Source organism: Sorex araneus, chromosome 4, assembly GCF_027595985.1.
Source record: "Sorex araneus isolate mSorAra2 chromosome 4, mSorAra2.pri, whole genome shotgun sequence".
NCBI classification, from domain to species: Eukaryota; Metazoa; Chordata; class Mammalia; order Eulipotyphla; family Soricidae; genus Sorex; species Sorex araneus.
Genome location: NC_073305.1, coordinates 178,820,475 through 178,843,609, shown reverse-complemented (window position 1 = coordinate 178,843,609; position 23,135 = coordinate 178,820,475). Strand labels below are relative to the sequence as shown.

Below are 23,135 nucleotides of genomic sequence, written 5' to 3'. Positions count from 1 at the left end.
GGGTTCTACCCATGCTTAAGAGAAGTTAAACAAAGGAAGTTAACAAATCCTATGCCATTAAGTCAACCCTTCACTAAAGTGAACTAAAACTCATGTCAAGTGACTATGAATATAAAGAGACTCATAAACTAAGTCCCAAATGTAATGGAATAGTTAGTCTATGAAAGACACAGAAAGCTTTGGGTTTTCTGTTTCAGGGTTACAAAAAACGTGACTCCTTCAACTCATCATGGTCAGCTCCACCGGAGGGACTCACTGGTGCTTTAAATGCTATAGAACTGTGCTCTACAATACGGTAGCTACTAGTCACTTGGGATAACTGGTCACTTAACTATGGCCAGTGGCACCAAGTAGCTGATTTTATACTGTTATGTACTTATAGTTCATTTCAGTAGCAATAACCTCCTGTGGCTTGTGGCCACTTCCTGGACCATGCAGTAGTTGAATAAGTGACAAATTAACAATATCGGATGCCAATGAGCAGTGATCAAGTATAAGGATGTATGATCAAGTATAAGTATAAGTCAATGCTGAATGCATCTTAGACTCATCTAAGGAGGTCTGAGAACAGTTCTGAGAGTGTATCTTGGAGCATGTGACCTGACTGATTTGGAAAGAAGTGCCCAAAGTGCTACTATCATCTCAAAATCATAACAATAAATGCAGAAAGGACTGGTTTTCATGCTCTGCCCTTAGCAGTGAAGGCAGAAAATGGTCCTTCAAGAAGCAGATGTGGGTCACAAAGCAAGTCTGAAGTTCTGAAGGCTCCAACTGATTTTCAGTGAATGCACAAAGCATAGAAAACACACTAAGGGGAGAGGAACCAGGAAAACTTGAATGATAAAACAATGATAAAGTGATAAAACTATCTCCATATTCAGAGCGTCTTTTCCTCAGAGTCCTTGCCTGTCATCATCTACATTCATCACATACATTCCTTGGTCCACTCCAGTCAAGGAAAAGAACAAGAGTGTCATCAGTTTACCTATCTACGCATTTGATTGCAAGTCACATGACACTTGGGGTCTCAGTGGGCCATGTTCCAGAGATCATGCTTCTGCCCAAGTTTTGCAGAGCTGTATGTCAGCCCTGAACCCAATAGGGCTAAGAAACCTTTTAGGACACTTGCCAATACCCCTTTCAGAAACATAGTCCATGCTCAAAGCATTCGCTCAGTGTCCGGTCCCCTATTCCTCATAAGTAAGAATCCCAGCACTGGCTTCTGCAGTGGTTTTCTGCCCACATCCTCCTGAGGTGATGCCATCTTTTCTGTAACCACCTCTGAGAGTACAAGGACCTCTAAATGACACCAACTTCCTAACATCCTCAACTGAATTCTAACCAATGATATGCTGGGGCCTCTTGTCACGCTTATCTGACATTTTTCCTTGATCACATACCAGCCTCTGAATGGAGACTCCCAAACTCAAATGGCTTAATAAAAAGCCATTTTTATTGAATCCACACTTCTTTGCCTCCAAGGGATGTTACAGATGTTACAGAGATCCAGTCCAATGGGCTGAGGCACTTTCAATTTTCTCTTCCCTGTCATGGGAGAGAGCAGAAAGCATCGGGGGCTAACTCATCTCTCCATTTCTGTGGAAGTTTAAGGTCACAAAGATTGGGATACCTTTTTTCCATTTTCTTCTCTGAAAAAAGGGTGAATTACCTTGATTGCAAAAGTTGCCCAAATATAAACATTTCAACTTTGCAAATCTTCTGAACACTGTGTACTCGCAGGGGATATGGAGGTAGTAATCAGTGAGAGCACCCCAGATCAGTTACAGAATCTCTCTGAAAAGAAATCTAATGGTAGAGGGATGCCTTGCTGGGAAAAAAAATTGCCTTAAACATAAAATCATTTAATCCTTTCCAGTCAAATCAAAGGATGGAGTCGAGGCTATTATTTTCCAACATGTTTTTCTTCCACGAGGTTGTTTGGAAAGATTTTATTGTTCGTGAAATGTCATTGTTCCTTTCTTAGTGTTGTCCCACTTACCTTCAAGGTGGATGAAAAACATTGTGATAAGGGATAGAATAGATAGCTTCTTTTTTCTCCTGCTTCAAAGTTCCTTCTCAGTGAATCGTGTTAATCAACCTGCCTTGCCTTGAAAGCAAGAAGGGTGGAAGTACATAGTTTGTGGCTTCCCGAATTCCTGCCAGGAGTTGGCTACCTTCCACGCCACAAACCACAGTGCATCCAAAAAATATATTAATGTCCCCAAATTGGCTACTAATATTCCAGTACTGTGCTATGGAGTCCATTTAGTGATGTCTTTTTATTAAATTTAATATTGAGATAGTAAGCTCACACCAGTAAGACTGGCACTCATAAGAGAGAATACAAACAACCAGTGATGGTGTGGGTGGATGTGGGGTGAAAAGAATCCTTATCTACCACTGATGGAAATGTCAACTAGCTTCGCCTTTATGAAAAACATGATGAGCATCTCGTAAAACTAAGAATTGAATTTCTATATGAGCCAACAATCCACATTTTGGCATTTAGCCCAGTGGCCAACAAACTATTCAGAAAGACCCGTCTGTTCACTACAGCACTATTCGAAATAGTTGAGATCTGGAAACAAACCAAGTATCCAAGAACAGATGATAGGACATAGAAACTGGTATGTATATACACGATGGAATATTACATAGCTCTAAAAGAAAATAAGTGAAATCATGCGATTTTCAGCTCCACAGATGGAACTGGAGGGACTCAGGCTGAGTAAACTCACCCAGAAGGAGGAGGCAGATACAGAAAGATATTTCATATGCAGGATACAGAGAAACAGAGTAAGGGAATAGCAAATGGTTAAAGACAAGAGAACCTGAGAAGTGGCCTTTCATACTGAGTTCATCAAGTTGGGCAGAGTGGAGAGGACAGGGCCCTGAAACAATGTGGGGCTGGGATAGCGTATGTGTGAAATCCCATTATGAACAGACTTACAAAACGTGATGCCTCAGATAAATAAATAGATGGAAAATGTAAGTTGGAACTGAATAAAGAAAAGATTCATTGAGTTTGAGTATATAGTGTATATATAAAGTGCTTTTACTGCAGATAAAAGACACATAGAGAAAATACCAAATAAAACTCTACCATCTTGATACCAGGGAAAAGATAGTTAGGTAGCACCAAATGAGAAATCAAATATTTACAGTTTAAAAATTTTACTAGCTAACTACAATGATAACCATGTGAGTTAGGCACTACCAAAAAGAGGAAGTAATATATAATATATAATATTAAATATAGTAAGAAAAATATAGTAAGATGAAGCATTGACAAAAACAAAGTTTCCTTGAAAAATATAAGAATTGAAGCGATAGCACAGCAGGTAGGGTGTTTGACTTGCATGCAGCCGACCCGGGTTCGATTCCCAGCATCTCATATGGTCCCCCGAGCACTGCCAGGAGTTATTCCTGAGTGCAGAGCCAGGAGTTAACTCCTGTGCATCGCCAGATGTGACCCAAATTAGCATCTGTCCTTCATTCTTATATATATGTAAGAATGAAGGAGAATGAAGGACAGATGCTAATTCCACTATTTCTATATAAAAATCTCAAATCCATTTGTTTAATTTCAATACAAAATTCAATTCAAATTGAATAAACGCATTTGTTTAAATTCAATTCAAAATTCACAGAAACTATAAAATGCAGAGAAAAAAAAAGAAAATAAAAATACTACAACCTGGGGCCAGAGCAATAGTATAGCAGGTAGGGCATTTGACTTGCATGTGGCCGACCCAGGTTTAATCCCCAGTATCCCATATGGTTCTCCAAGCACCGCCAGGAGTAATCCCTGGGTGCAGAGCCAGGAGTAACCCCTGAGTATTGCCAAGTGTGACCCAAAAAAGTAAAAATTAATCAATTAATTAATTGAATAAAAACAAGAAACACTTATTTTTTTTCTTTTTTTTTCTAAAACACTTATTTTTAAAAAATACTACAACCTTCCTTCTGGAGCTAACTGCTGTGAAAGTTGATTGTATATTTCTTTAGAAGCAAAAGGCACCAAATCATATTGAAGAATAAATTCCTTTGCAGAAACAATTACAAAGTAGATATAAGTAAAAAGTTATGGAAGAATAGACAAAATAAAAGAAAGAACAAATTATCACATACTAGAGAATTTCCTATACAGTGGAAGTAACTTAAGGGTCAAGGAAAACCATAGTAGCTCAGGAATGACAGATTCCCAGAGAGAAAATTTAAAGTTAAGCCTAAACCTCATACCTTACACAAAATTCTCTTTCAAGGAAGCAACAAAATGTGAAAAAAAAATGTACCATTAAGAGAGCAGATAAGTAACTTCATATTATCCAGGAAAGAAAGGATTTAGTAAACAGAATTCAAAGCACAAATTATAAATATTATGAGAAATTCTATATCTTAAATATTAAAAAATTTTATGCGACAAATGAATATTAAAATTTTAATAAATATTAAAATGTAAAAATTTCTATGCAACCATAAACGAAGACAAGCTAGTTAGTGTACAGATGTGAAATATCTGAAATAAACTAAAAATCCAAAATTAAATAGCTAAATAAAGAAAAATCAGTAAGATAACTCTATGTTAATGTACATCAGTTTTGCTAGAGTTTTATTGCTATAGTATTTTGGGGAGGGGAAACTTCAGTTGTTGCATATATCTATCGATGGAATAATTTTTAAAAGATATCAGTCCATGGTGACTTAGGCGGTGGGAATTGTGTACTGGTGAAGGGACGGGTGTTGGAACATTGTCTGAGCAAAACCCAACCATAACAACTTTGTAACTGTGTATCTCACCGTGTTCAATTGAATAAACACATCAGTCCATCATTTTTAACATTTGTCTAGCTCACTTTCAATCAATGTTTTTCAATATTTTACAAAAATAAAAGTAAATTACTTTTAACAGTAATTATATAGTTTTCATTTCCATTCCAGGATTCTAAATTATTTCTTTTTCTAAGTCAAAATTAACCTTCCTAATAAACTTTCATGAAACTGTCATCTTTTTCTTTTTAATTGTGCTTTTAATTTGCTCAGTTGACTAGGTAAACTCTCATTCTACGGAAACCCTCAGAGTTCATTGTTGGGGTTCATTTTTCTTCACAAATTTTATGACCCACAGGGGCAATTTTTGAAATATCTCATAACTCTCAATCTGTTATAATTTTAAAACATAGTGCCTTAACTATGCATTTTACTTTCTAGCACCCAATTCTCTGCTAATAGGTTCACCTATTATCTTTCAAATGTCTCACTGTCTGTAGCACTGTAGCACTGTCATCCCCGTTGTTCATCAATTTGCTCAAGCGGGCACCAGTAAGGTCTCCATTGTGAGACTTGTTGTTACTGTTTATGGCATATCAAATATGCCATGGGTAGCTTGCCAGGCTCTGCCGCTTGGGCGGGATACTCTTGGTAGCTTGCTGGGCTCTCCAAGAGAAACGGAGGAATTGAACCCGGGTCGGCCACGTGCAAGGCAAACGCCCTGCCGACTGTGCTATCACTAGTTGGCATGGGACCTACTACTCAACACAGATTCAGGTTTTCACTACAAGTTTACAGCTGATTATGAGATACTCCTTTTCAATAGGAAAAAAAAGGTAGCTTGTCTATAGGTTTCTCTTACAGGGCTCATAGGCCATTTCATCAATTTCCATGTCTTCCTTTTGAGGCCCCAACTATAGAGATTAACTCTTGAAATGGTTCGTCTTCCTGTGTATTTTTTGTTTTATTCTGTAACTCCTTTTAAACAATATTTTAATTTTTTCATTATTTATCAGAACTTGCAGTACGATGGCATTTGGGGGGTTAGCTTCACCCCTCTGTGTGTATAATACTGTCCTGTTCCACCACCATAAACACCCCTCTCTTCACGTCTCCCTCATCCACCCCTGTCATCTGAGCACCTAATTTCCAGATTCTAAGAGTTAGTTTTGTGGGTCTTTGCCAGCTGATTTGTGAATTGGTAACTCATAACGCTCATATGAGTGGAACCATCTGATAACTGTCTTTCATTTCTTTACTAGCTTCATGTAGCATCTCAAATCACCATTCTGCTTTGAACACAAAAATTTCTTTCTTTCCCTCCTCCCTCTCTCCTCTATCCTGTGTTCCTCTCTCTCTATCTCTCTTTCTCTCTCCCCTGTTCACTCTCTCTGTCTACCCCCTTCCATCTATCTCTGCCTCTTTCTTTCTCTCTCTCACTCTCTCTCTCTCTCCTAAAGCAGGTTCTACTAATCTCGTCTGCCCTTTAGGATTATGTCCTAAATCAATGTCCTAAATCACAGGAATTCTCCCCCTTTTGGTGGTAGGTTTGTTATATTTGCATATAATAGGATATTTAAGCATTTCTGCTGTAGTTTGATGTTGGATTCAGCAGTCCTGCCTAATTTCAGCCCTTTGTGTAATTGAATATCAACTTAATGTTATGCCAAAAGTTACTTGTTGCTACTCATTGTCCATTTACTGTCCTTCCCTGGCATTGCCTTGGCTGCTCCGTTTTTACCCTTTTCTAAGAACAATTCCTCAGTCTCCAATCACCTCCCTTTTGTCAGCCTTTTCTCCTTATTTTCTTTCCTGTCATATCAAACCTCTTCCAAACCTGGTTTGTTTTTTAATTATTTTTATTAAGGTACCATGACTTACAAAGTTATTCATAGTTGAGGTTCAGGCATACAATGTTCCAGCATTGTATCCTAACACAAGTGTCAACTTTCCTCCACCAGTGTCCCCAGGTTCCCTCCCTCATTCCCTTCACAGGCACATTTTTAAGTTTGGCTGTTGTAGTTTGGATGTCCTGCTTTCATGCTTTGCCTCTGTGACTTAGATATATAGATATATCAAACCTGTATTCCACTGAAGTGCCTACGGCCCCACCCGTCCCCGTGACCTCCTGTCCACCTCTTCTATTTCTCCCTTCCACTTCTTTCTTTCCCTGTCCTCATTCCTCTAAACCACAATCAAGGGTGATCTAGTTATTACCTTTATAACCTGTGTTCCTTCACTTAGTTATTTTATGTATCACAGATCAGTAAGATCATCCTGTGTTCGTCCTCCTTCTTCTGACTTCCTTCACTAAATATGATATTCTTTGGTTTCATGCAAGTTGCAGAAAATGACTTGATTTCATTGATCGTTGGTAGGTGCATATTTTGCATATTTTGTTGTTGTTTTGTTGCTGCTGTTTTTCAATGCTTAGACCCAATGGTGCTGGACACCAGAGTTATACCCAGCCAGTGCTCGGTACTGGGGACCCAACTCAGACTTCTCCAAGTCCAACTTCAACCAACTTGTCTCTTGAATTCTTTCTCTTATGTGACTGAAAGCAGAATCTCCTGCCCGCCCTCCCCCCCCCCCCCCGCACCAGGAACCAACAGAGGAACCCGTGGCTGAGATCTCCAAGCCTGCTCGGATCAGGACTGGGCCTCCTCCACCCAGATCCCCAGTTTTCCAGTAGCTTGGCAGTAACACCCACAAACTCCCCCCTCTCGACCCCCATGCACCATGTAATCTCATCAATGGCCAAGATTAAGAGACTATAAAACAAAGCTCCCGGAAGAGAGCAATGCAATTTTTATCTGGAGTGCATGGTCACATTTGTGGCCACACAACCTCTTTATTTTTATTTATTTTCTATTTATTTTTTTTCCTCCCACATGGAAGAGCCTGGCAAGCTTTCTGTGACATATTTGATATGCCAAAAGCAATAACAACAATGTGCTCTTTGTATTCCTGGAGTGAGGAGATGCCATTGGGCTACACTAGCATGTGAAAAGAACAAATGAAGACTGGCGCCCACTTGAACAAATGGATGAACAATGGGATGACAGTGATACAGTGATGTGACTGAAAATTGTGGAAAATTGTGCTCTCATATTAGAGCCATTTGCTCATATCATCATCATCAAACTCATCACTTGACCCTCCGCACTTACAAGCAATACTTTCCATACCACTTAGGAGAGAATATCAAACGTTTGTCTGTTCCCTACTTGCTAAAATTAAAGATGATGATCACCACTGAGGTTGTTCAGGTGAAAAATGTAAGATCTATCTATCACAGACCACTGAGTACTATGCCCATACTTTTCAACATCAGAAACTGAGTTCCAAAAAAAATTAAGCATCCATAATTTTTCAGAAAAACAAGTTCATGACTTGATCTGTACTAAGGCATCCTTTAACCTGATTAAGACACTTTTATTTGTCATAACAGAAGAATCTAAACTTATTTTTTAAGGGGTGGGGGTAATAGTTTACACAAAATACTGCAACTTCTATTAGAAAATAGTGAAAACTTTTAACATAAAGGATAAAATGTCTTTTATATTAATTACTGACATTCTTTACAAATATTCATCATCCTCTCCATACAAATTTATCTTGGCACTTCTGTGCAACTAAGGAAAGTACATTGATGAATTATTCAATCAAGACAAGTGGGATTTTGTGTCCACAGAAAATGGAAACAAACTCTAACTGTTTCTAGGTCATCATTTTGGTCTATGGGAGAGTAGTATCTTGCATCTTTCATAATTATCTAAATCACCTAAACAGTGCTCTCTTGGTTTCTTATCTAAGCAGTTAACCAGTATGGCTTGGATTAGAACAATGAGCTAAAAAATCCCAGAGAGGTGAACTGGGTCATTTTTTAATTCTTTTCCACTCCAAACACAAAAGGCAAACACAGAGAAAATGTTGGGTCATAGGTTTACCGAAAATAAAAATAGAAACTCATTCACACAGTGACTGCCTTCAAAGTTCTGCATTGCATAGGCTTTATCCACAGAAAAGGTGGATCATTTCAAGAACATTTACTTTGGCAACAGCAAGTGACAGGAACAAGATGATCCCCTTTTCTGAGATTTTGACATGATCGTTAAATGCTGTCAATATGTTTTGCAATCTTTGTGGTGAGACAAGGTTATTGTTAGAAAGAAAAATAAAAATCCATCCTCTAGTTACCAAAATAACCTTTAAATAAAATCAATCAAATTACTTGAACATAAGAAAATGTAATCAGTACTCTAATAAAACTTGAAAATAAAGCATGATATTAGATATGTTTTTGTTAATTTCATTCATGCAGATAATACATACTAAAGCATAAGGTAGCCTTTATCATCTGATACAACAAATGATAACAGTTTTATCATCTCCCTTATTTTCTTGGCTACACTCTGCTTTGTTCTAGGCTTACTCCTGGGTTTGTGCTCAGGGTCACTTCTGATTTGCTTGGGAGATCATATAGAGTACTAGGAAGTGAATCAATTTGACTGCAGTCAAGGCAAGCCCTCTACCCATTGTACTATCTCTCTGGCCTCTTATCTCTCTTCTTAAGCAACTATAACACACACATGTATACAATCAACCCACATCTGAATAAATGATTGCAACCAGCATAACAGAAACCAACTCATGTTTTCCATCAGCACTACCTACACTTACTCCTAAGTTTTTTTAGTCCTTTAGAGTCTACTTATCAGAGAGCCAGGAAAGCCAAGTGCACACCTGTCTTGGGTACTCCAACATGGCAGTGAGGAAGACTGCAGTGGTTCCTAGAGTAGGTGGGGAGGGTGCATAAATAAATCCATTGGTCTGTTCCAAGCCTAAGATTCTTGGACTTGATTTTTCAGCCTCAGGTCTGAGAAGCACATGTTTCTGGTTACAAAAGTTAACAAAAATGTTCAACAATTGTTTAACCTTTGCCTCCAAACTTTGTCAACCTTTGAAGCCCTTGAATTCAGTCCTTAAATGTGCCCTGGCCCAGTGGATATCAACAGGATAAGCACAGTCTGGAAATGGGCTTGTGATTGAGGACTGGTGCCTGCACCATTCTCATGATTTCACAAGGCTGCTAGAGATTGAGAGACATGCAGAGGGAAAATGAATGATCTCAGTTGTTCTAGCCCAAGCCACTAATTTCCAGATATATGAGTGAGCCCGGCCAATGTTTGCAGTTACCCAACCAATCCCCCTGACAAGTGAGTAATAGATGCTTGTGGTTGAATGCCACTAAGATTTGTGATGTGGGGGTTCTGTTAAGTAATAAAAGCTACCTACCGTGCAGGTTTTAATTTCCAAGCAGATATTCTCCCCTTGCTAGTAAAACAGGATTCTTGATGTCCAATCTATTTTTAATTCTACACTTTACATTGTACTTTACACTTTTGTCATTCACTCTACTTAAGTCATGTATACTGTAACTATCACTCCCTGTTATACATGGGCACAAGCCTACGTGCTTGCAGTACACCAGTAAATGAACTATAGCAATATTTTGTGTGTATAAGCTCCTGTCTAAAGCTCACATTCAAGTAAAGGAGAGAGACACATATCATAAAAATTAGTTACAAGTTGTGTTTGAAGGAGAAGAGACAACAGAAAAATAAAATAGTAGAGCAGGATGGGGACACGGGAGAAGGAGAGTGGGAGAAATAAATTGCATGGTTAAATGGCAGAATTAGGGCGAGCCTCCAGGAGAGATTGGTCTCAGAGCAAAACCAAATAAATAAATCTGAAGTAGATGAATAAGGTAGGCACCCCATATCTGATCTGCTAGAACGCCATTTCAGCAAAAAAAGGAAGAACTAGTGCTCCAAGAGAGAAAGAAGCACATCTGATAGGGAACAATGCCCGTCTCCGTCTGGCTAGTGAGGAGGAGCAAAAGATAATGGAGCCACTGTAATGACATCAGTGGGGTGAAAAAGGAAGCAGGCAAAGTTGAGGAGAGAAATGTTATGATTTGCTTCCCATTTTGATTATCAGCTGAGACTTGACTCTATGAAGCAAGGACAGTATTAAGGAGAGATTTGGTAAGAAATGGGAGGGAAGATGGTGGTGAGGCCACTGGGCTAACACAAAGGTGGCAAGAAATGAATAGATTTTCTTAAAAATGTGTAGAGCCCACATCACTTCCTGAATGTGAGCTGTGGGGGGAAGAGAGGAGGCCAGGATAACAAATGACTGGGCTGAGCCATTCAATCGAGGAGGTTATTGGCTAAATGGGAAGGATGGCTAGCATATTCACTGCAGGAATATGCATCTGAACAAGCTGAGTTGGATATGTTTTCTAAGCACCAGAATTGGAAGAAGAGCAGTTTCCAATTGAAGTCAGGAACTTGGCAGAAGGTTTGGACTAGAGACGGAAATCTGGGTGTCATTAACTTGTAATTATTTCTTATGATAAAAGCGCATATTATATAAAATATGGACTTTATGGGATTCATCTGGTCTCCATTTCATTTCATTTTTTCCAAGTAGTGCTTTGAAATAATCTTTAAAATGTTGAAAATATATATGTATCATAGGTCAGGTAAGAGGGTTACAATAGTGTTTAAATTTATAGTAATGATGCACAAAGTCTCTGTATACCATTGTCTCCAAAGTATACATCACCCTCCCCCTATCCCTATGTCACTTCCGGTCTGATCTTCCTCCTCCCCCCTCCACCCTTCCCACACTGTTTGTTGATTGACAGTTATGGTTTGGGTGCACAATGTTACTTCATTTATCACCACTTAGAGGCCTAGACCCTCCACCTGTGATTTTGTTTTACCTGCCATCACGTCAATATACCCCCAACCCACTACCCACCGCCCAATCTGCATTCTCAGGTCTGTAATTTAGAACCTAGGGTTTATTATTAATAGATATTACCCATACTCTTTATCTGTTCCCTTTTGTACCAGAGTTGAGTGGGACCAACCAGTACTTATCCTTTGACCTCTTGCTTCTTTTGTGCAGGAAAATCCACCCAAGTTGAAGGCAACTGCATGATGTTATTTTTTTCTAGTGGGTGCATAGTATTCCACTGTATGTATATCCCACAGTTTATCCATTTGTTAGTTCTTGGACATTTATTTTTTTTCTATATCCTGGCTGGCTGTTGTACTAAGTGCTGCAGTGAACATAGGTGTGCACATATCTCTTCAAATTAATGTTTCCATTTTTTGTGTGTGTTGGGGGTGGTAGATGTTTTCTAGTTTAGAGATGAAATGATATCACCAAGGAATATGTATAGACAACAAAGGGGCCACTTCAAAGTTTAGAGACAAGCAGAAGTGGAGAAACATATAAACAGGGACCTAGAAACAGGGACCAATAGGATGGAAGGAACTTTATGTCTATGTCCTGGAGGCCAAGGAAAGACAGAACATTTTTTTTTTATGAGAAACCTAATCTACCATGTCAGATGCTGTTACTTAAGCAAGAAGAGGATTGAGAATTGTCTTTGGGGTTTAGCAACATGGAGAGCATTAAGAATACTGACAAACGCTGTTACGGTGTAACTGCATGTATATGCACTAATTTAGTTATAGACTACCCATGTTTTTAATTATCTTTCAAGTTGCAAGAGAGTGGAAATATGGATTAAAATAGTATTTTGGGTGTGACTGACACCAGTTGGAGCCCCTGTTCCACGTAAGATCCTCTAAACCAGGAATGATCTCTGAGCACAGAACCAGAAGCAAGTCCTGAGCACCACCAGGTATGTGCTCCCTTCCCCAAGATTTTAAAGGCCAGAGAGATAGTACTGGATTAAGGCAATTGCTTTTCACATAGTCAACCCTGATTTTATCCCTGGCACAGTACATAGTCCTCTGAGCACTGCCAGAAGTGATCCCTGAGCACAAAGCTAGGAATAAGCCCTAAGTAGTGTGAGTATTCTGCCCAAAATGGAATAAATATAGCATTAAAAAGTTTTAAAGGTGTGTTATAAATATGAAGAACTCATATTTCTAGAATTCAGGATTCTAGGCTATATTTTTCTGCTAGGTATTTCTTGATGAATTCTGCTTCACAGTGATAGGAATTGCTGACATCGAAGGATCAAAAAGTGACATCGTTTTGAACGCTTGGTCACCTCAAGCCAGTTATCCCTGTGGTAACTTTTCTGACACTTCCTGCTTAAAACCCCAAAGGTCAGAAGTATCATGAGGCGGAGTCTCTTGTCCTTGCAACTGACTGTCTTCACTGGGGCCCCTCAGAGTGGGTGCGGATTGAGTTTCCCTACCCATCCTGAGCAAACCCCCAGCAGCCGAAGACCTCTGTAACCCAGCCACAGCCATGCTCAAGGCCTCTCTCCACATGTTCAGATGAGCCTCATGCATGAAGGAGCCGGCAGGGAACCCAAGTGTGTGGGACCCAGGGCTGAGATCTCCAAGCCTGCTCGGAATGGGACTTGGCCTCTTCCACCCAGATCCCCATTTTCCAGTAGCTAGGCAGTCACACCCAGAAACTGCACCTGGAGCCATGTAATCCCATCAATGGCCAAGATCCAGAGACTATAAAACCAAGTTCTCGGAAGCACACGGCAGCATTTGCAGCCTCACAACCTCTTATAGCCTATTCTCCCTCTCAGAAAACCTAGTAAGCTACCAAGACTTTCCTGCCCGCATGGGAGAGCCCGTGGCGTATTCATATGCCAAAAACAGTAACAATGATGGGTCTCATTCCCCTGACCTGGAAAGAGCCTCTAATGCGGTACTGTAGTAAAGAGAGGCTGCTAGAATCTCAGGGTTAACACGAATGGAGACATTACTGGGCCCACTCAAGCAAATCGATGATCAATGGGATGACAGTGATACACTGATACAGGTATTTCTAATGCTTTGACGAAACATTTAAAATTTATAGACTAATTTTTCTTATCTAGATCAGGGGGACTGGATTAAGTTGTTTACAAACTGTATTCTTGGGCTTTGTGACTGCCATATTGATTGAAGAGAGGCTGTGCCAAATCATCTTTTATTCATGTCATAGATGAAGAATCTGTTGATGCTTAGGAGGAGTTTGATTACTTTAAGTATTGCAAAACTTAGATTTGATAAGTTTTATAGTTATATAGGTTATTTAAGGACTTGAGTTAGTATTTTTGCTTTTAAATAAAAATTATAATATGGGAGAAAATTTGGATGAGTGAAATATATATTAATTAGTAAAATGATTTTAATATAAACATATAAGTAGAAATGTAAAATAATCATAATACCTTTGGTTAAAAGTAACTTTTCATCTCATTTTGATTAAACCAAATCCTAAACATGTAATTTTAACCTTGTCTTGTGAAAATACCTGGAGTCATAGGTTGCTACAAATTTTCCATGGCTATCAGAAAAAGCCTAGAAAGTAATTCAAATTTCTAATTTTTATTCACTAACTCAGTAACTTTTGCTAAAATATAGCCAACTTGATATTAAAGGAAACCTAAATGTCTCGATTGGGAAGTTCACTGCATCAATTAAATTGATAACAGTGCCCCATTCAGATAAATATTTAACTCAGAGGGTGGGGAATACTTTATCTTCCAGTTCTTCATGGACCTTCTGAGTAATTCTGGACATATTATGTCCATTTCCTCATAGACTTCATTAATCATTTACAACATTACTCAGTTACTCAGTTACTCAGAAATATTTATTCAGAATAAATTGTCACTTTGCTATCAAAATAAAGACAAGTTGGCAATGACTACTTTATCTTAAATTTCTTCCTATTGTGTTAAAAAGAGACACAACCAAATGGGCAGTGAACGGAATGGGATCACATAATTTCTGTGTGCCAACTCCTTTTCCTGGAAAATCAAAGTCTTTCCACCCACACACTCAGTCAATTGTGAGGAAAGACACCAAGGAACTGGGCGATGGTTCAAAGGGCCAGAAGCATGTGCAGCATGCACAGCCCCTGGTTCAATCCCCTTACCACATACCACCTGCACATCACTCGGTGTAAGCCCACTGCCCCAGCACTGCTGGGGAACCCTGAGGACCAAATATATATTGAAACAGGACATGTAATTTAAAAGCATAATCTCTGGCTCATGAAATAATGAACATCAATTCTCATTCATTGCAAAGCTATCTCTCCAGTTGAAACTAAAATAAATAGATGTGCGAGGATTGTATTCTCCACAAAATAATTAGAGACTTACATCGAGTGTGATTAAATTATAATTCTCGTTTGAATGAAAATTTTAAATAAAAACAAACAATGTGATTTATTATTCTTGTTTGGTTTTAGGTCACACTGGGAGGTGGCAGGAGCTAGCTTCATGGACCCATGAGAATAATTTCCACACATAGTATGAGATTAATAGGCAAGGACAGTAAAATCAAGGGCCAGGAGGACAAGTCCATGGTTGGAAACTTGCGAAAAGCGATGGTGGGTGGGGGTAGGTCATTAGGACAGAGAAGAGACCACTATGACAATGAGAGTTGGAAAAGATCACTCTGGACAAGAACAGAGGGCTGAAAGGAGGTAAAGTAATATATATGGTAACCTTTAAGTAGCTATGTTGCAAAACACAATGTTCAAAAGGAGAGAGAGACAAAGAGAGAGAGAGGGAGAGAGAGGGAGGGAGAGAGAAAGAGGGAGGGAGAGAGAAAGAGGGAGGGAGAGAGAAAGAGGGAGGGAGAGAGAAAGAGGGAAGGAGAGAGAATAGGAGTGTCTGCTATAGACTGAGAGGTGGGTACTCTGTAGGGAAACTGGGGACACTGGTGGTGGGAAATGTACACAAGTGAAGGGATGGTGATGGAATATTATATTCTGGAACCCAATCATGAACAACTTTGTAACTCTGTATCTCATTGCAATTCAGTTTTTTAAAGTATTTTTTATTTATTTATTTATTTAAATTTTATTGAATCACCATGATATAGTTACAAGCTTTCATGTTTGGGTTACAATCACACAATGATCAAACACCCATCCCTCCACTAGTGCACATTCCCCACCACCAGTATCCCCAGTATACCTCCCTTTCCCATCCTCCCCCTGCCTCCATGGCAGACAATATTCCCCATACTCTCTCTACTTTGGGGCATTATGATTTGCAATACAGATACTGAGAGGTTATCATGTTTGGTCTATTATCTACTTTCAACACACATCTCCCATCCCAACCGGTTCCTCCAGCCATCATTTTCTTAGTGATCCCTTCTCTATTCCAGCTGCCTTCTTTCCTCCACTCATGAGGCAGCCTTCCAGCTATGGAGCAATCTTCCTGACCCTTACATGTACTGTCCTTGGGTGTCAGCCTCATGTTATGTTGTTTTATACTCCACAAATGAGTGCAGTCTTTCTATGTCTGTCTCTCTCTTTCTGATTCATTACACTTAGCATAATACTCTCCATGTCTATCCACTGTAGCACCGTCGTACAGTTGTTCATAGATTGGCTCGAGTAGGCACCAGTAACATCTCCATTGTGAGACTTGTTATTACTGTTTTTGGCATATCAAATATGCCACTGGTAGCTTGCCAGGCTCTGCTGTGCGGGCAGGATACTCTCGGTAGCTTGCCGAGCTCTCCGAGAGGGACAGAGGAATCGAATCTGGGTTGGTCATGTGCAAGGCAAATGATTACCCCCTGTGCTATCGCTCCAGTTTTTAAGGTAAGAAGTGTATGCTAGCTAACACTCATGAAGCACTTAACATTTATAAAGTAATTTCACCTATTATGAGTTATCCTAAGGACAGACTTGCAATATTATTGTCCTTTAGTACACAGCTCTGAAAGAGGCTGGGATAGAAAACTGCTCAGCATGTCTGAGGAGGCGACATTTGAGTGAGACCGTTCAGGTTTTCCTCTCTCCACCCAACCAACTAGAATGCCAAGTTCTTGGAGGGAAGATTTGGCTGCAGAAATAGTCTGGCTGGACCAAACCAGAGCCGTTGACTAAAAGGATGGATTTCCACTGGTACATTGTCTCCACTCTCATCTTTCATTATCTGAGATTCTTCTCACCGCATCTTATCTTCTGGAGTTTTGCTTGCTTCCTCATTTGCATATGCACTCTTTGGCCTGTGAGGTCATTGGTGAATGGAACTAGGGTTTTACTCCAGCTTGTTCTTTTGGTCTTTTGTGTTTGTTATGGGGCCACACATGGAGATGCTCAAGTCTTACTCCTGGCTCTGCACTCAGGGATCATTCCTGAGGGCACTTGGGGGATGGATCATATATGGTACCGTGATTGACGCCAGGCTTGCCACATGCAAGGCAAGCACCCTACCCTCGGTACTATCATTTGGGCCATCTAACTTGCTCTTTTCATAAAAACTTACCCCGAAAAAGAACTACCTACTGAATTGCCTTCATTTATTCATGCAAGAGTTTGCTTAGTGTTGGGGCAGTTAACAGGACAAACAGAGTCTCCATCAGTCTGGAATAGAGAGAGGGTCAAAGACTGAAGACTTAAAATTGGACCATCACATACGATATTTCACGCCCCACCAGAATTATAATTTTGGAGAACAGTGGTTACCTTGAAAGGTAGAACACTTGGTTTGCACATGGCCAAACACAGGGACTAAATCTAGGGGGAAGAAACAGGGAAAGCCTCCCTAAAGAGGTGGCATTTGATGCCCAACCTGAGGCGAAAGGAGTGTCAGGTGAAGAGCAGGAAGGAAAACACCCAGGACAGAGTAACTGCCACATGAACTAAGTGAGAGTATCAACCTCTCAAATCCTGCATCTCACTCAACTCTCTTGGCTCAGAACCCAATCTAATAATGATGTTGCCAGTTACAGGAGACATTGTAACAATCAAAATAATTTATTCATGTCAAAAATAACTCACTCTGGGCTTCACAACATTTCAATGGATGTGTTCAGTCTGGCCATAAAAGTAGAGGGTAGGTGTGTGGTTCTCTCTCTGATCTGAAACTAAACATTTTATTCCACATGGAAAGAATATTCTTAATGATGACTGTATAGTCTTGTTAGCAAACTAGCTATTTGTGAATCTACTTTAAAAAGGGGGTGTTGACAAGGGCCAGGAATATTGCTTCATAGGTAAAGCCTGTCTCAAGAGCTGGGGGAAAAGGCAGCTGGAATAAAGAAGGGATGAAGAGATGTGTGATAAAAGTAGATAAAGGACCAAACATGATAACTTCTCAGTATCTGTATTGCAGACTATAATGCCCAAAAGTAGAGAGAAAGAGTATGGGGGAAATTGTCTGCCATGGGGGCAGGGAGAGGGTTGGAAAGGAGGGTATATTGGTGGCGGACAATGTGCACTGGTGGAGGGATGGGTGTTTGATTATTGTATGATTGAAACTCAAACATGAAAGCTTGTAACTGTATCTCATGCTGATTCAATAATAAAAAAAATGTATTTAAATAAGAAGGTGTTGGGAGGATCGGAGAGATAACACAGTGGGTAGAGCACTTGACTTGCATGTGACCAAACCAGTTCCAATCCCTGGTACTAGATATGGTCCCCCAAGTCCTGCCAGGAGTGATCCCTAAGCTCAGAGAGATAGGAGTAAGGCCTGAGCATAGCCAAGTGTGACTCAAAACACTGTAGCACTGTAGCACTGTCGTCCCCATTGTTCATCGATTTGCTCAAGCGGGCACCAGTAACATCTCCATTGTGAAACTTGTTGTTACTGTTTTTGCATATCGGATACACCACAGGTAGCTTGCCAGTCTCGCTGTGAGGGCGGAATACTCTCAGTAGCTTGCCAGGCTCTCCGAGAGGGATGGAGGAATCAAACCTGGGTCAGCCACGTGCAAGGCAAACACCTACCCTCATGCTATCACTCCAAACACAAACCAAAAAAAAAAGTTGTAAAGAATGATTCAAGCCCATTTGCTCTTTACAAGAAAATTTCATTGTTAGAGTAATCAATGTGCTTCCAACTGTAAATTAAGTCTTATTTGGCATGAGGTTCTACCTACAGCCCATAGTGTGAAAAATACAATAAATGATATTTATTTCTGATAACAAATAAAATAAATTTGAAATGCGATGTTCCCAGACTCTGTAGTTTTACAACTTTAAAAACTTGGCATAGAAACTATAGACCAGGGCCAGGGACATAGCTCTAAGCTCAAAGGACAGTATGCATGCTCTACAAGCTGAAGGCTCAGACTCGATCTCTGGTACTGCACTCCTGGGTATGACACCCCAAAAAACTTATAGATCTATATCAGTTGCTAGGAAGATTTTCACAACACATACTACAGGATCCTGAACAACCACTGAGGGCCCTCTCAGGGTAATGAAAGACCGAATCAGGTCCCTCCCCAAAATTTTCACTGAAGCCCCAACTCCTGATATCTGCTGATAGGTCTGCATTTGGACACAAGGTCTTGAAAACCGTAATGAAGAGGAAACATGAGCATAAGGGGGCTGGATGTGATTTCACAGGTGTGTGTCTCTAAAGTAACATCAACGGGGATGTGAGTCCACAGGAGAAAGGCAACATGACAACAGGAAGTGGGAGTGAGGAAGCTGCACAAAAACTTCAACTCTAGGAGGGTTTCAATCCTCCACTCTGTGGCATTTTGTTATTGAAGCTGTAGAAACAGAATTTTGACCTCTCAGCATGGACAGGTTGGAACCCTTCCGAGAGGTGATGGCTTTAAGGATAGGATATCACCATGTGACTTGAGTGAGACTTGATCCATACAAAGCCTCACTCAAGTCACACGGTGGGGCTCCACTGCAATAGAACTGAACTGGTCTTTCTAAGAAGAATGCTCCATCTTTAGCGATGCCCAAGGCAGGTGAGGACACAAAGAACCGTCTAACAGCCTGGAAGAGAACTCTCGCCAAATACCAAATTATTCACATCTTGATCTTCAATGTCCAGGTTTCAGAACTGTGAAAAAATTAATGTCTGTTGTTTTAGCCGCTCAGCCTGCATCCTGGTAGCCCCGTCAGACTACAGAGCAGCGAAATGAGATGTACAGATGCTTTGCTGTCACAAAATACACATGTATGTACATGTGCATAAACATGTTGGTAATGTGCAAATTTCTTGGAGTGCAATTTGAAACTATAATTCGAAAACAACAGAGATTGTTACTGTCTTTGTATCGTAACATTTTTCAGGTTAAAAATGAGTACATATAATTTATATTTATTCACCCAATTATACCTTGGGGAAAGCAGAAATGTGTTTATAAAGTGGGGTCAATATATGTGTACCCAGGAAAAATATTTTACGCATATTCACAAGTTAATTATTTCACCTTTCAGAGAGAATGAAAAAGGCCAGGTCTAACCTACCTAAAATTATCAAGGAATATTAAACTTAGACTGCACTGTTTCAAGTTAAACTTTTTACATGCATTTGTTATATTCCTGTCGCTTATCAAGTTACCTTAAGAAGCTTTTTGTGAGTTTAATTATGCTTGACTAATTCTCTAAGAGTACAAAGAAAAATTAATTCCTTAAATATTTAATCCATCGATGACTCAAAGTGTCATTTTCTGAATGTGACTGTGAAGTTCTCGGAATTAATTACTGTTTGAATTCTAACTGCTTTTTTAGACAATCAAGACATACAGTAACAGCTCCCACAATGCGTAACTTCAACATCTCATCTTTTCTTTAAGATAATTTATTCCCAATACTACCTTCCAAATCTCAACTTGGTAGTCTTACTTCTGACCAGGCAGCCAAGGAATCTATGTGCTCCTTCACCATTTGGCTCTCTTCCACCCTGATCTCCAGAACTGGCTATGTCTACTTCATCGTGGTCTGAACATAAATGAGCTAAAAGTTAGCTGCTGCTTGTCTGCCTGTAAAATCACTCTTCTTTCTCATTCCATTATGGTTCTCCTGAACTCGTTCCAAACCTCATCGCCTTCATAAACCTTCTCTCGAGTCAAACACGGATGGCCTCACTCATGCATGGTACACAGAAAAGCAAAACAATGGAATAGAGAGTGTGCAACAGTGACAAAACTTCTGCTGGATTACAAAACTGATTACCAAGCAGGGGTGCGGGATAGAGAAAAAAGACGTGGACTAGAGGGTCTCGGGTACTTTGGTGGTGGTGAGGTGTGGCGACTGTGTACATCAAAAGCATAAATGCTACCATTATCATAACATACACCAAAACCGTAATAACTTTTAAAAACTGAAGTGTAAAACATGATGAATATAACTCAGAAACATGTATTACCAAAAGTAGGAAAATAGTTAATTTGAAGTATTTTTACAGGAGGGACCCATTTATAGTTAATGAAAACACTAGTAGCACTGTAGCATTGTCATCCCCATTGTTCATAGATTTTCTCGAGTGGGCATCAGTAACGTCTCCATTGTGAGACTTGTTGTTACTGTTTTTGGCATATCGAATATACCACAGGTAGCTTGCCAGGCTCTGCCGTGTGGGCAGGATACTCTCGATAGCTTGCAGGGCTCTTCGAGAGGGATGGAGGAATTGAACCCGGGTCAGCCACATGCAAGCAAATGCCCTACCCGCTGTGCTATTGCACCAGTCCAATGAAAACACTAGTAAGTAGAACAATTTCTTCAATACTACAGAAGACAACTTTAAAATTTTTCATAACTGCTTGTGAACTTAAAAATAGAAGCTTGGCTATGTATGTGAAAAAATAGGCAGACATTAGTTTTATCTTTTTCTTTTTTTTTGAAATATATATTTTTTGAAATATATTTGAAAGTGGGGGGAGTTGTGGTCCACATCTAACAGTACTCTGAGGCTTTTCCTGGCTCTGTGCTGAGGAATCCACTAGCAATTCAAGGACCTATATGTGATACTAGGTTTGAAATTGTTCTGAAGAGAAGTGCCTGAACCCCTGTAATTTCCCTCCTGAAGAATTAACAGCAAATTATAACATGCAAAATATGTTACGCAGCAAATTATAACACATAATAGCAAATTATAACAGTTGAGATTAAAAAATAATAATAGTTCAGTGTTGACACCAAATGGACCTGTGACTTTACAGTAATGACTCTTTTCCCGTTTAACCCTGCCCCGTGCTTTGAAGGTGTTCCTCAAGAAAAGATTCAAAACAATTCAAAACAAAAAGAGTCAAAGCAATCAGCAAAATTCCCACTTAGGAAGTCCAGACCCAGATTCTGGATTCTTGGAAAAAAAAGAAAGAAAGAAAAATGTGAAAAACTGGGAAAAAGAAAAAGGCCACAGCACCATAGCAGGGCTAACCACTCACGAGTCACAAACCCTAAGTGGCCCGTTAGTGTGACGGCTCTGAGACCATGCCTGCCATGGAGGTGCTGGGGGTGTGGGTTAACTCAACTTCTCAAGAAGAAAATAGTGTTTTGCTTGAAAGCACAATTCCACCTGTGTCTGCCCCAGCGAGGAAAGACTCTGCACTTGCTATGTGCCCTTCACGTCCCCGTCGCTCTATGAACGTGGAGTTTATTTGCAGATCGTGTTTTCCAGAATTAGCCAACCTTCAAAACATTTCTTGAAGACTTCAGCCGGCAATCTTCCTAGCCGTCCTCCCCCACCTCCCACGCACCTTTAGTTTCAAATAATTATTTACATTGAAAATATAAAACACAAGACGGCATGTCAGAATTTGCAGCTCTGGCTGCTTCCTATTTGTTTTAAAAAAAAAAACATTTTCACAAGAAGACTTTTGTTGCAAGGAACACCAGAGGAAATGAAATGAACTAGGGGGCCAGAGCAATAGAACAGCAGGGAGGGCATTTGCCTTGCACGCAGCCAACCTGGGTTCGATCCCTGGCATCCCATATGGTCTCCCAAGCACCACACTACACTCCCTCCCGGTTATTAGACACAAAAGAGCCGGGGCAGACACGGACAGCCAGCAGGGCGGCGCTCTGTTCCACGGGCACATACCTCCTTTCATCATCCCGACTTCATAGCACTTGCGAAGCCGGCAGGCCTGGCAGCTCTTCCTGCGGTTTTTATCAATCGTGCACTGGTTGGTGGCCGGGCACATGTAGTCATTATGCCCTATTGAAGTAAGAAGACAAATATTAATATTCAAAGCACTTAGAATCCATATAGAGGCTGTCAGGTTTCTTGTTATCTTGTTGTCCACTTTCTTGCTATCTCCATCCACCGGCCTTTTTCTGTCCTCCAAGCATAAACAAAAAATTCCTGGGGGATGGTCAGGGTAACGTGCCTGCCTCTCAATCTTGAGGCTTTGATACAGTCCCCAGTGCCACCATATGACCTCAGCATCTGGAATCCTCAAAGCTGCCACAGAACCTGTGATCTTCACAGCGCCACAGCCAGGTGCACGTAGGCACTGCAGGTAAAGTGTGTGAATGCAGGCAAGCCCTGCAACTAAAGATATGTGAGCACCCAGGAACACCGCATACCTGGCATGTAACGCCATTGAACACCGGAGGTTTAGTACAGGACTTGGGGT

At 40.2% G+C, this 23,135-nt stretch overlaps 1 protein-coding gene across 2 annotated transcripts in view; it reads right to left on the bottom strand.

Moving 5' to 3' along the window:
- ESR1 (estrogen receptor 1) overlaps window positions 1-23,135 on the bottom strand; it is a 279,658-nt gene that overhangs the window by 186,518 nt on the left and 70,005 nt on the right. For both annotated transcript variants that reach the window (XM_004601103.2, XM_055136027.1), the window contains exon 4: window positions 22,598-22,714. In XM_004601103.2, coding sequence (XP_004601160.1) covers window positions 22,598-22,714 — 117 coding nt within the window. The remainder of the gene's footprint in view (window positions 1-22,597; window positions 22,715-23,135) is intronic.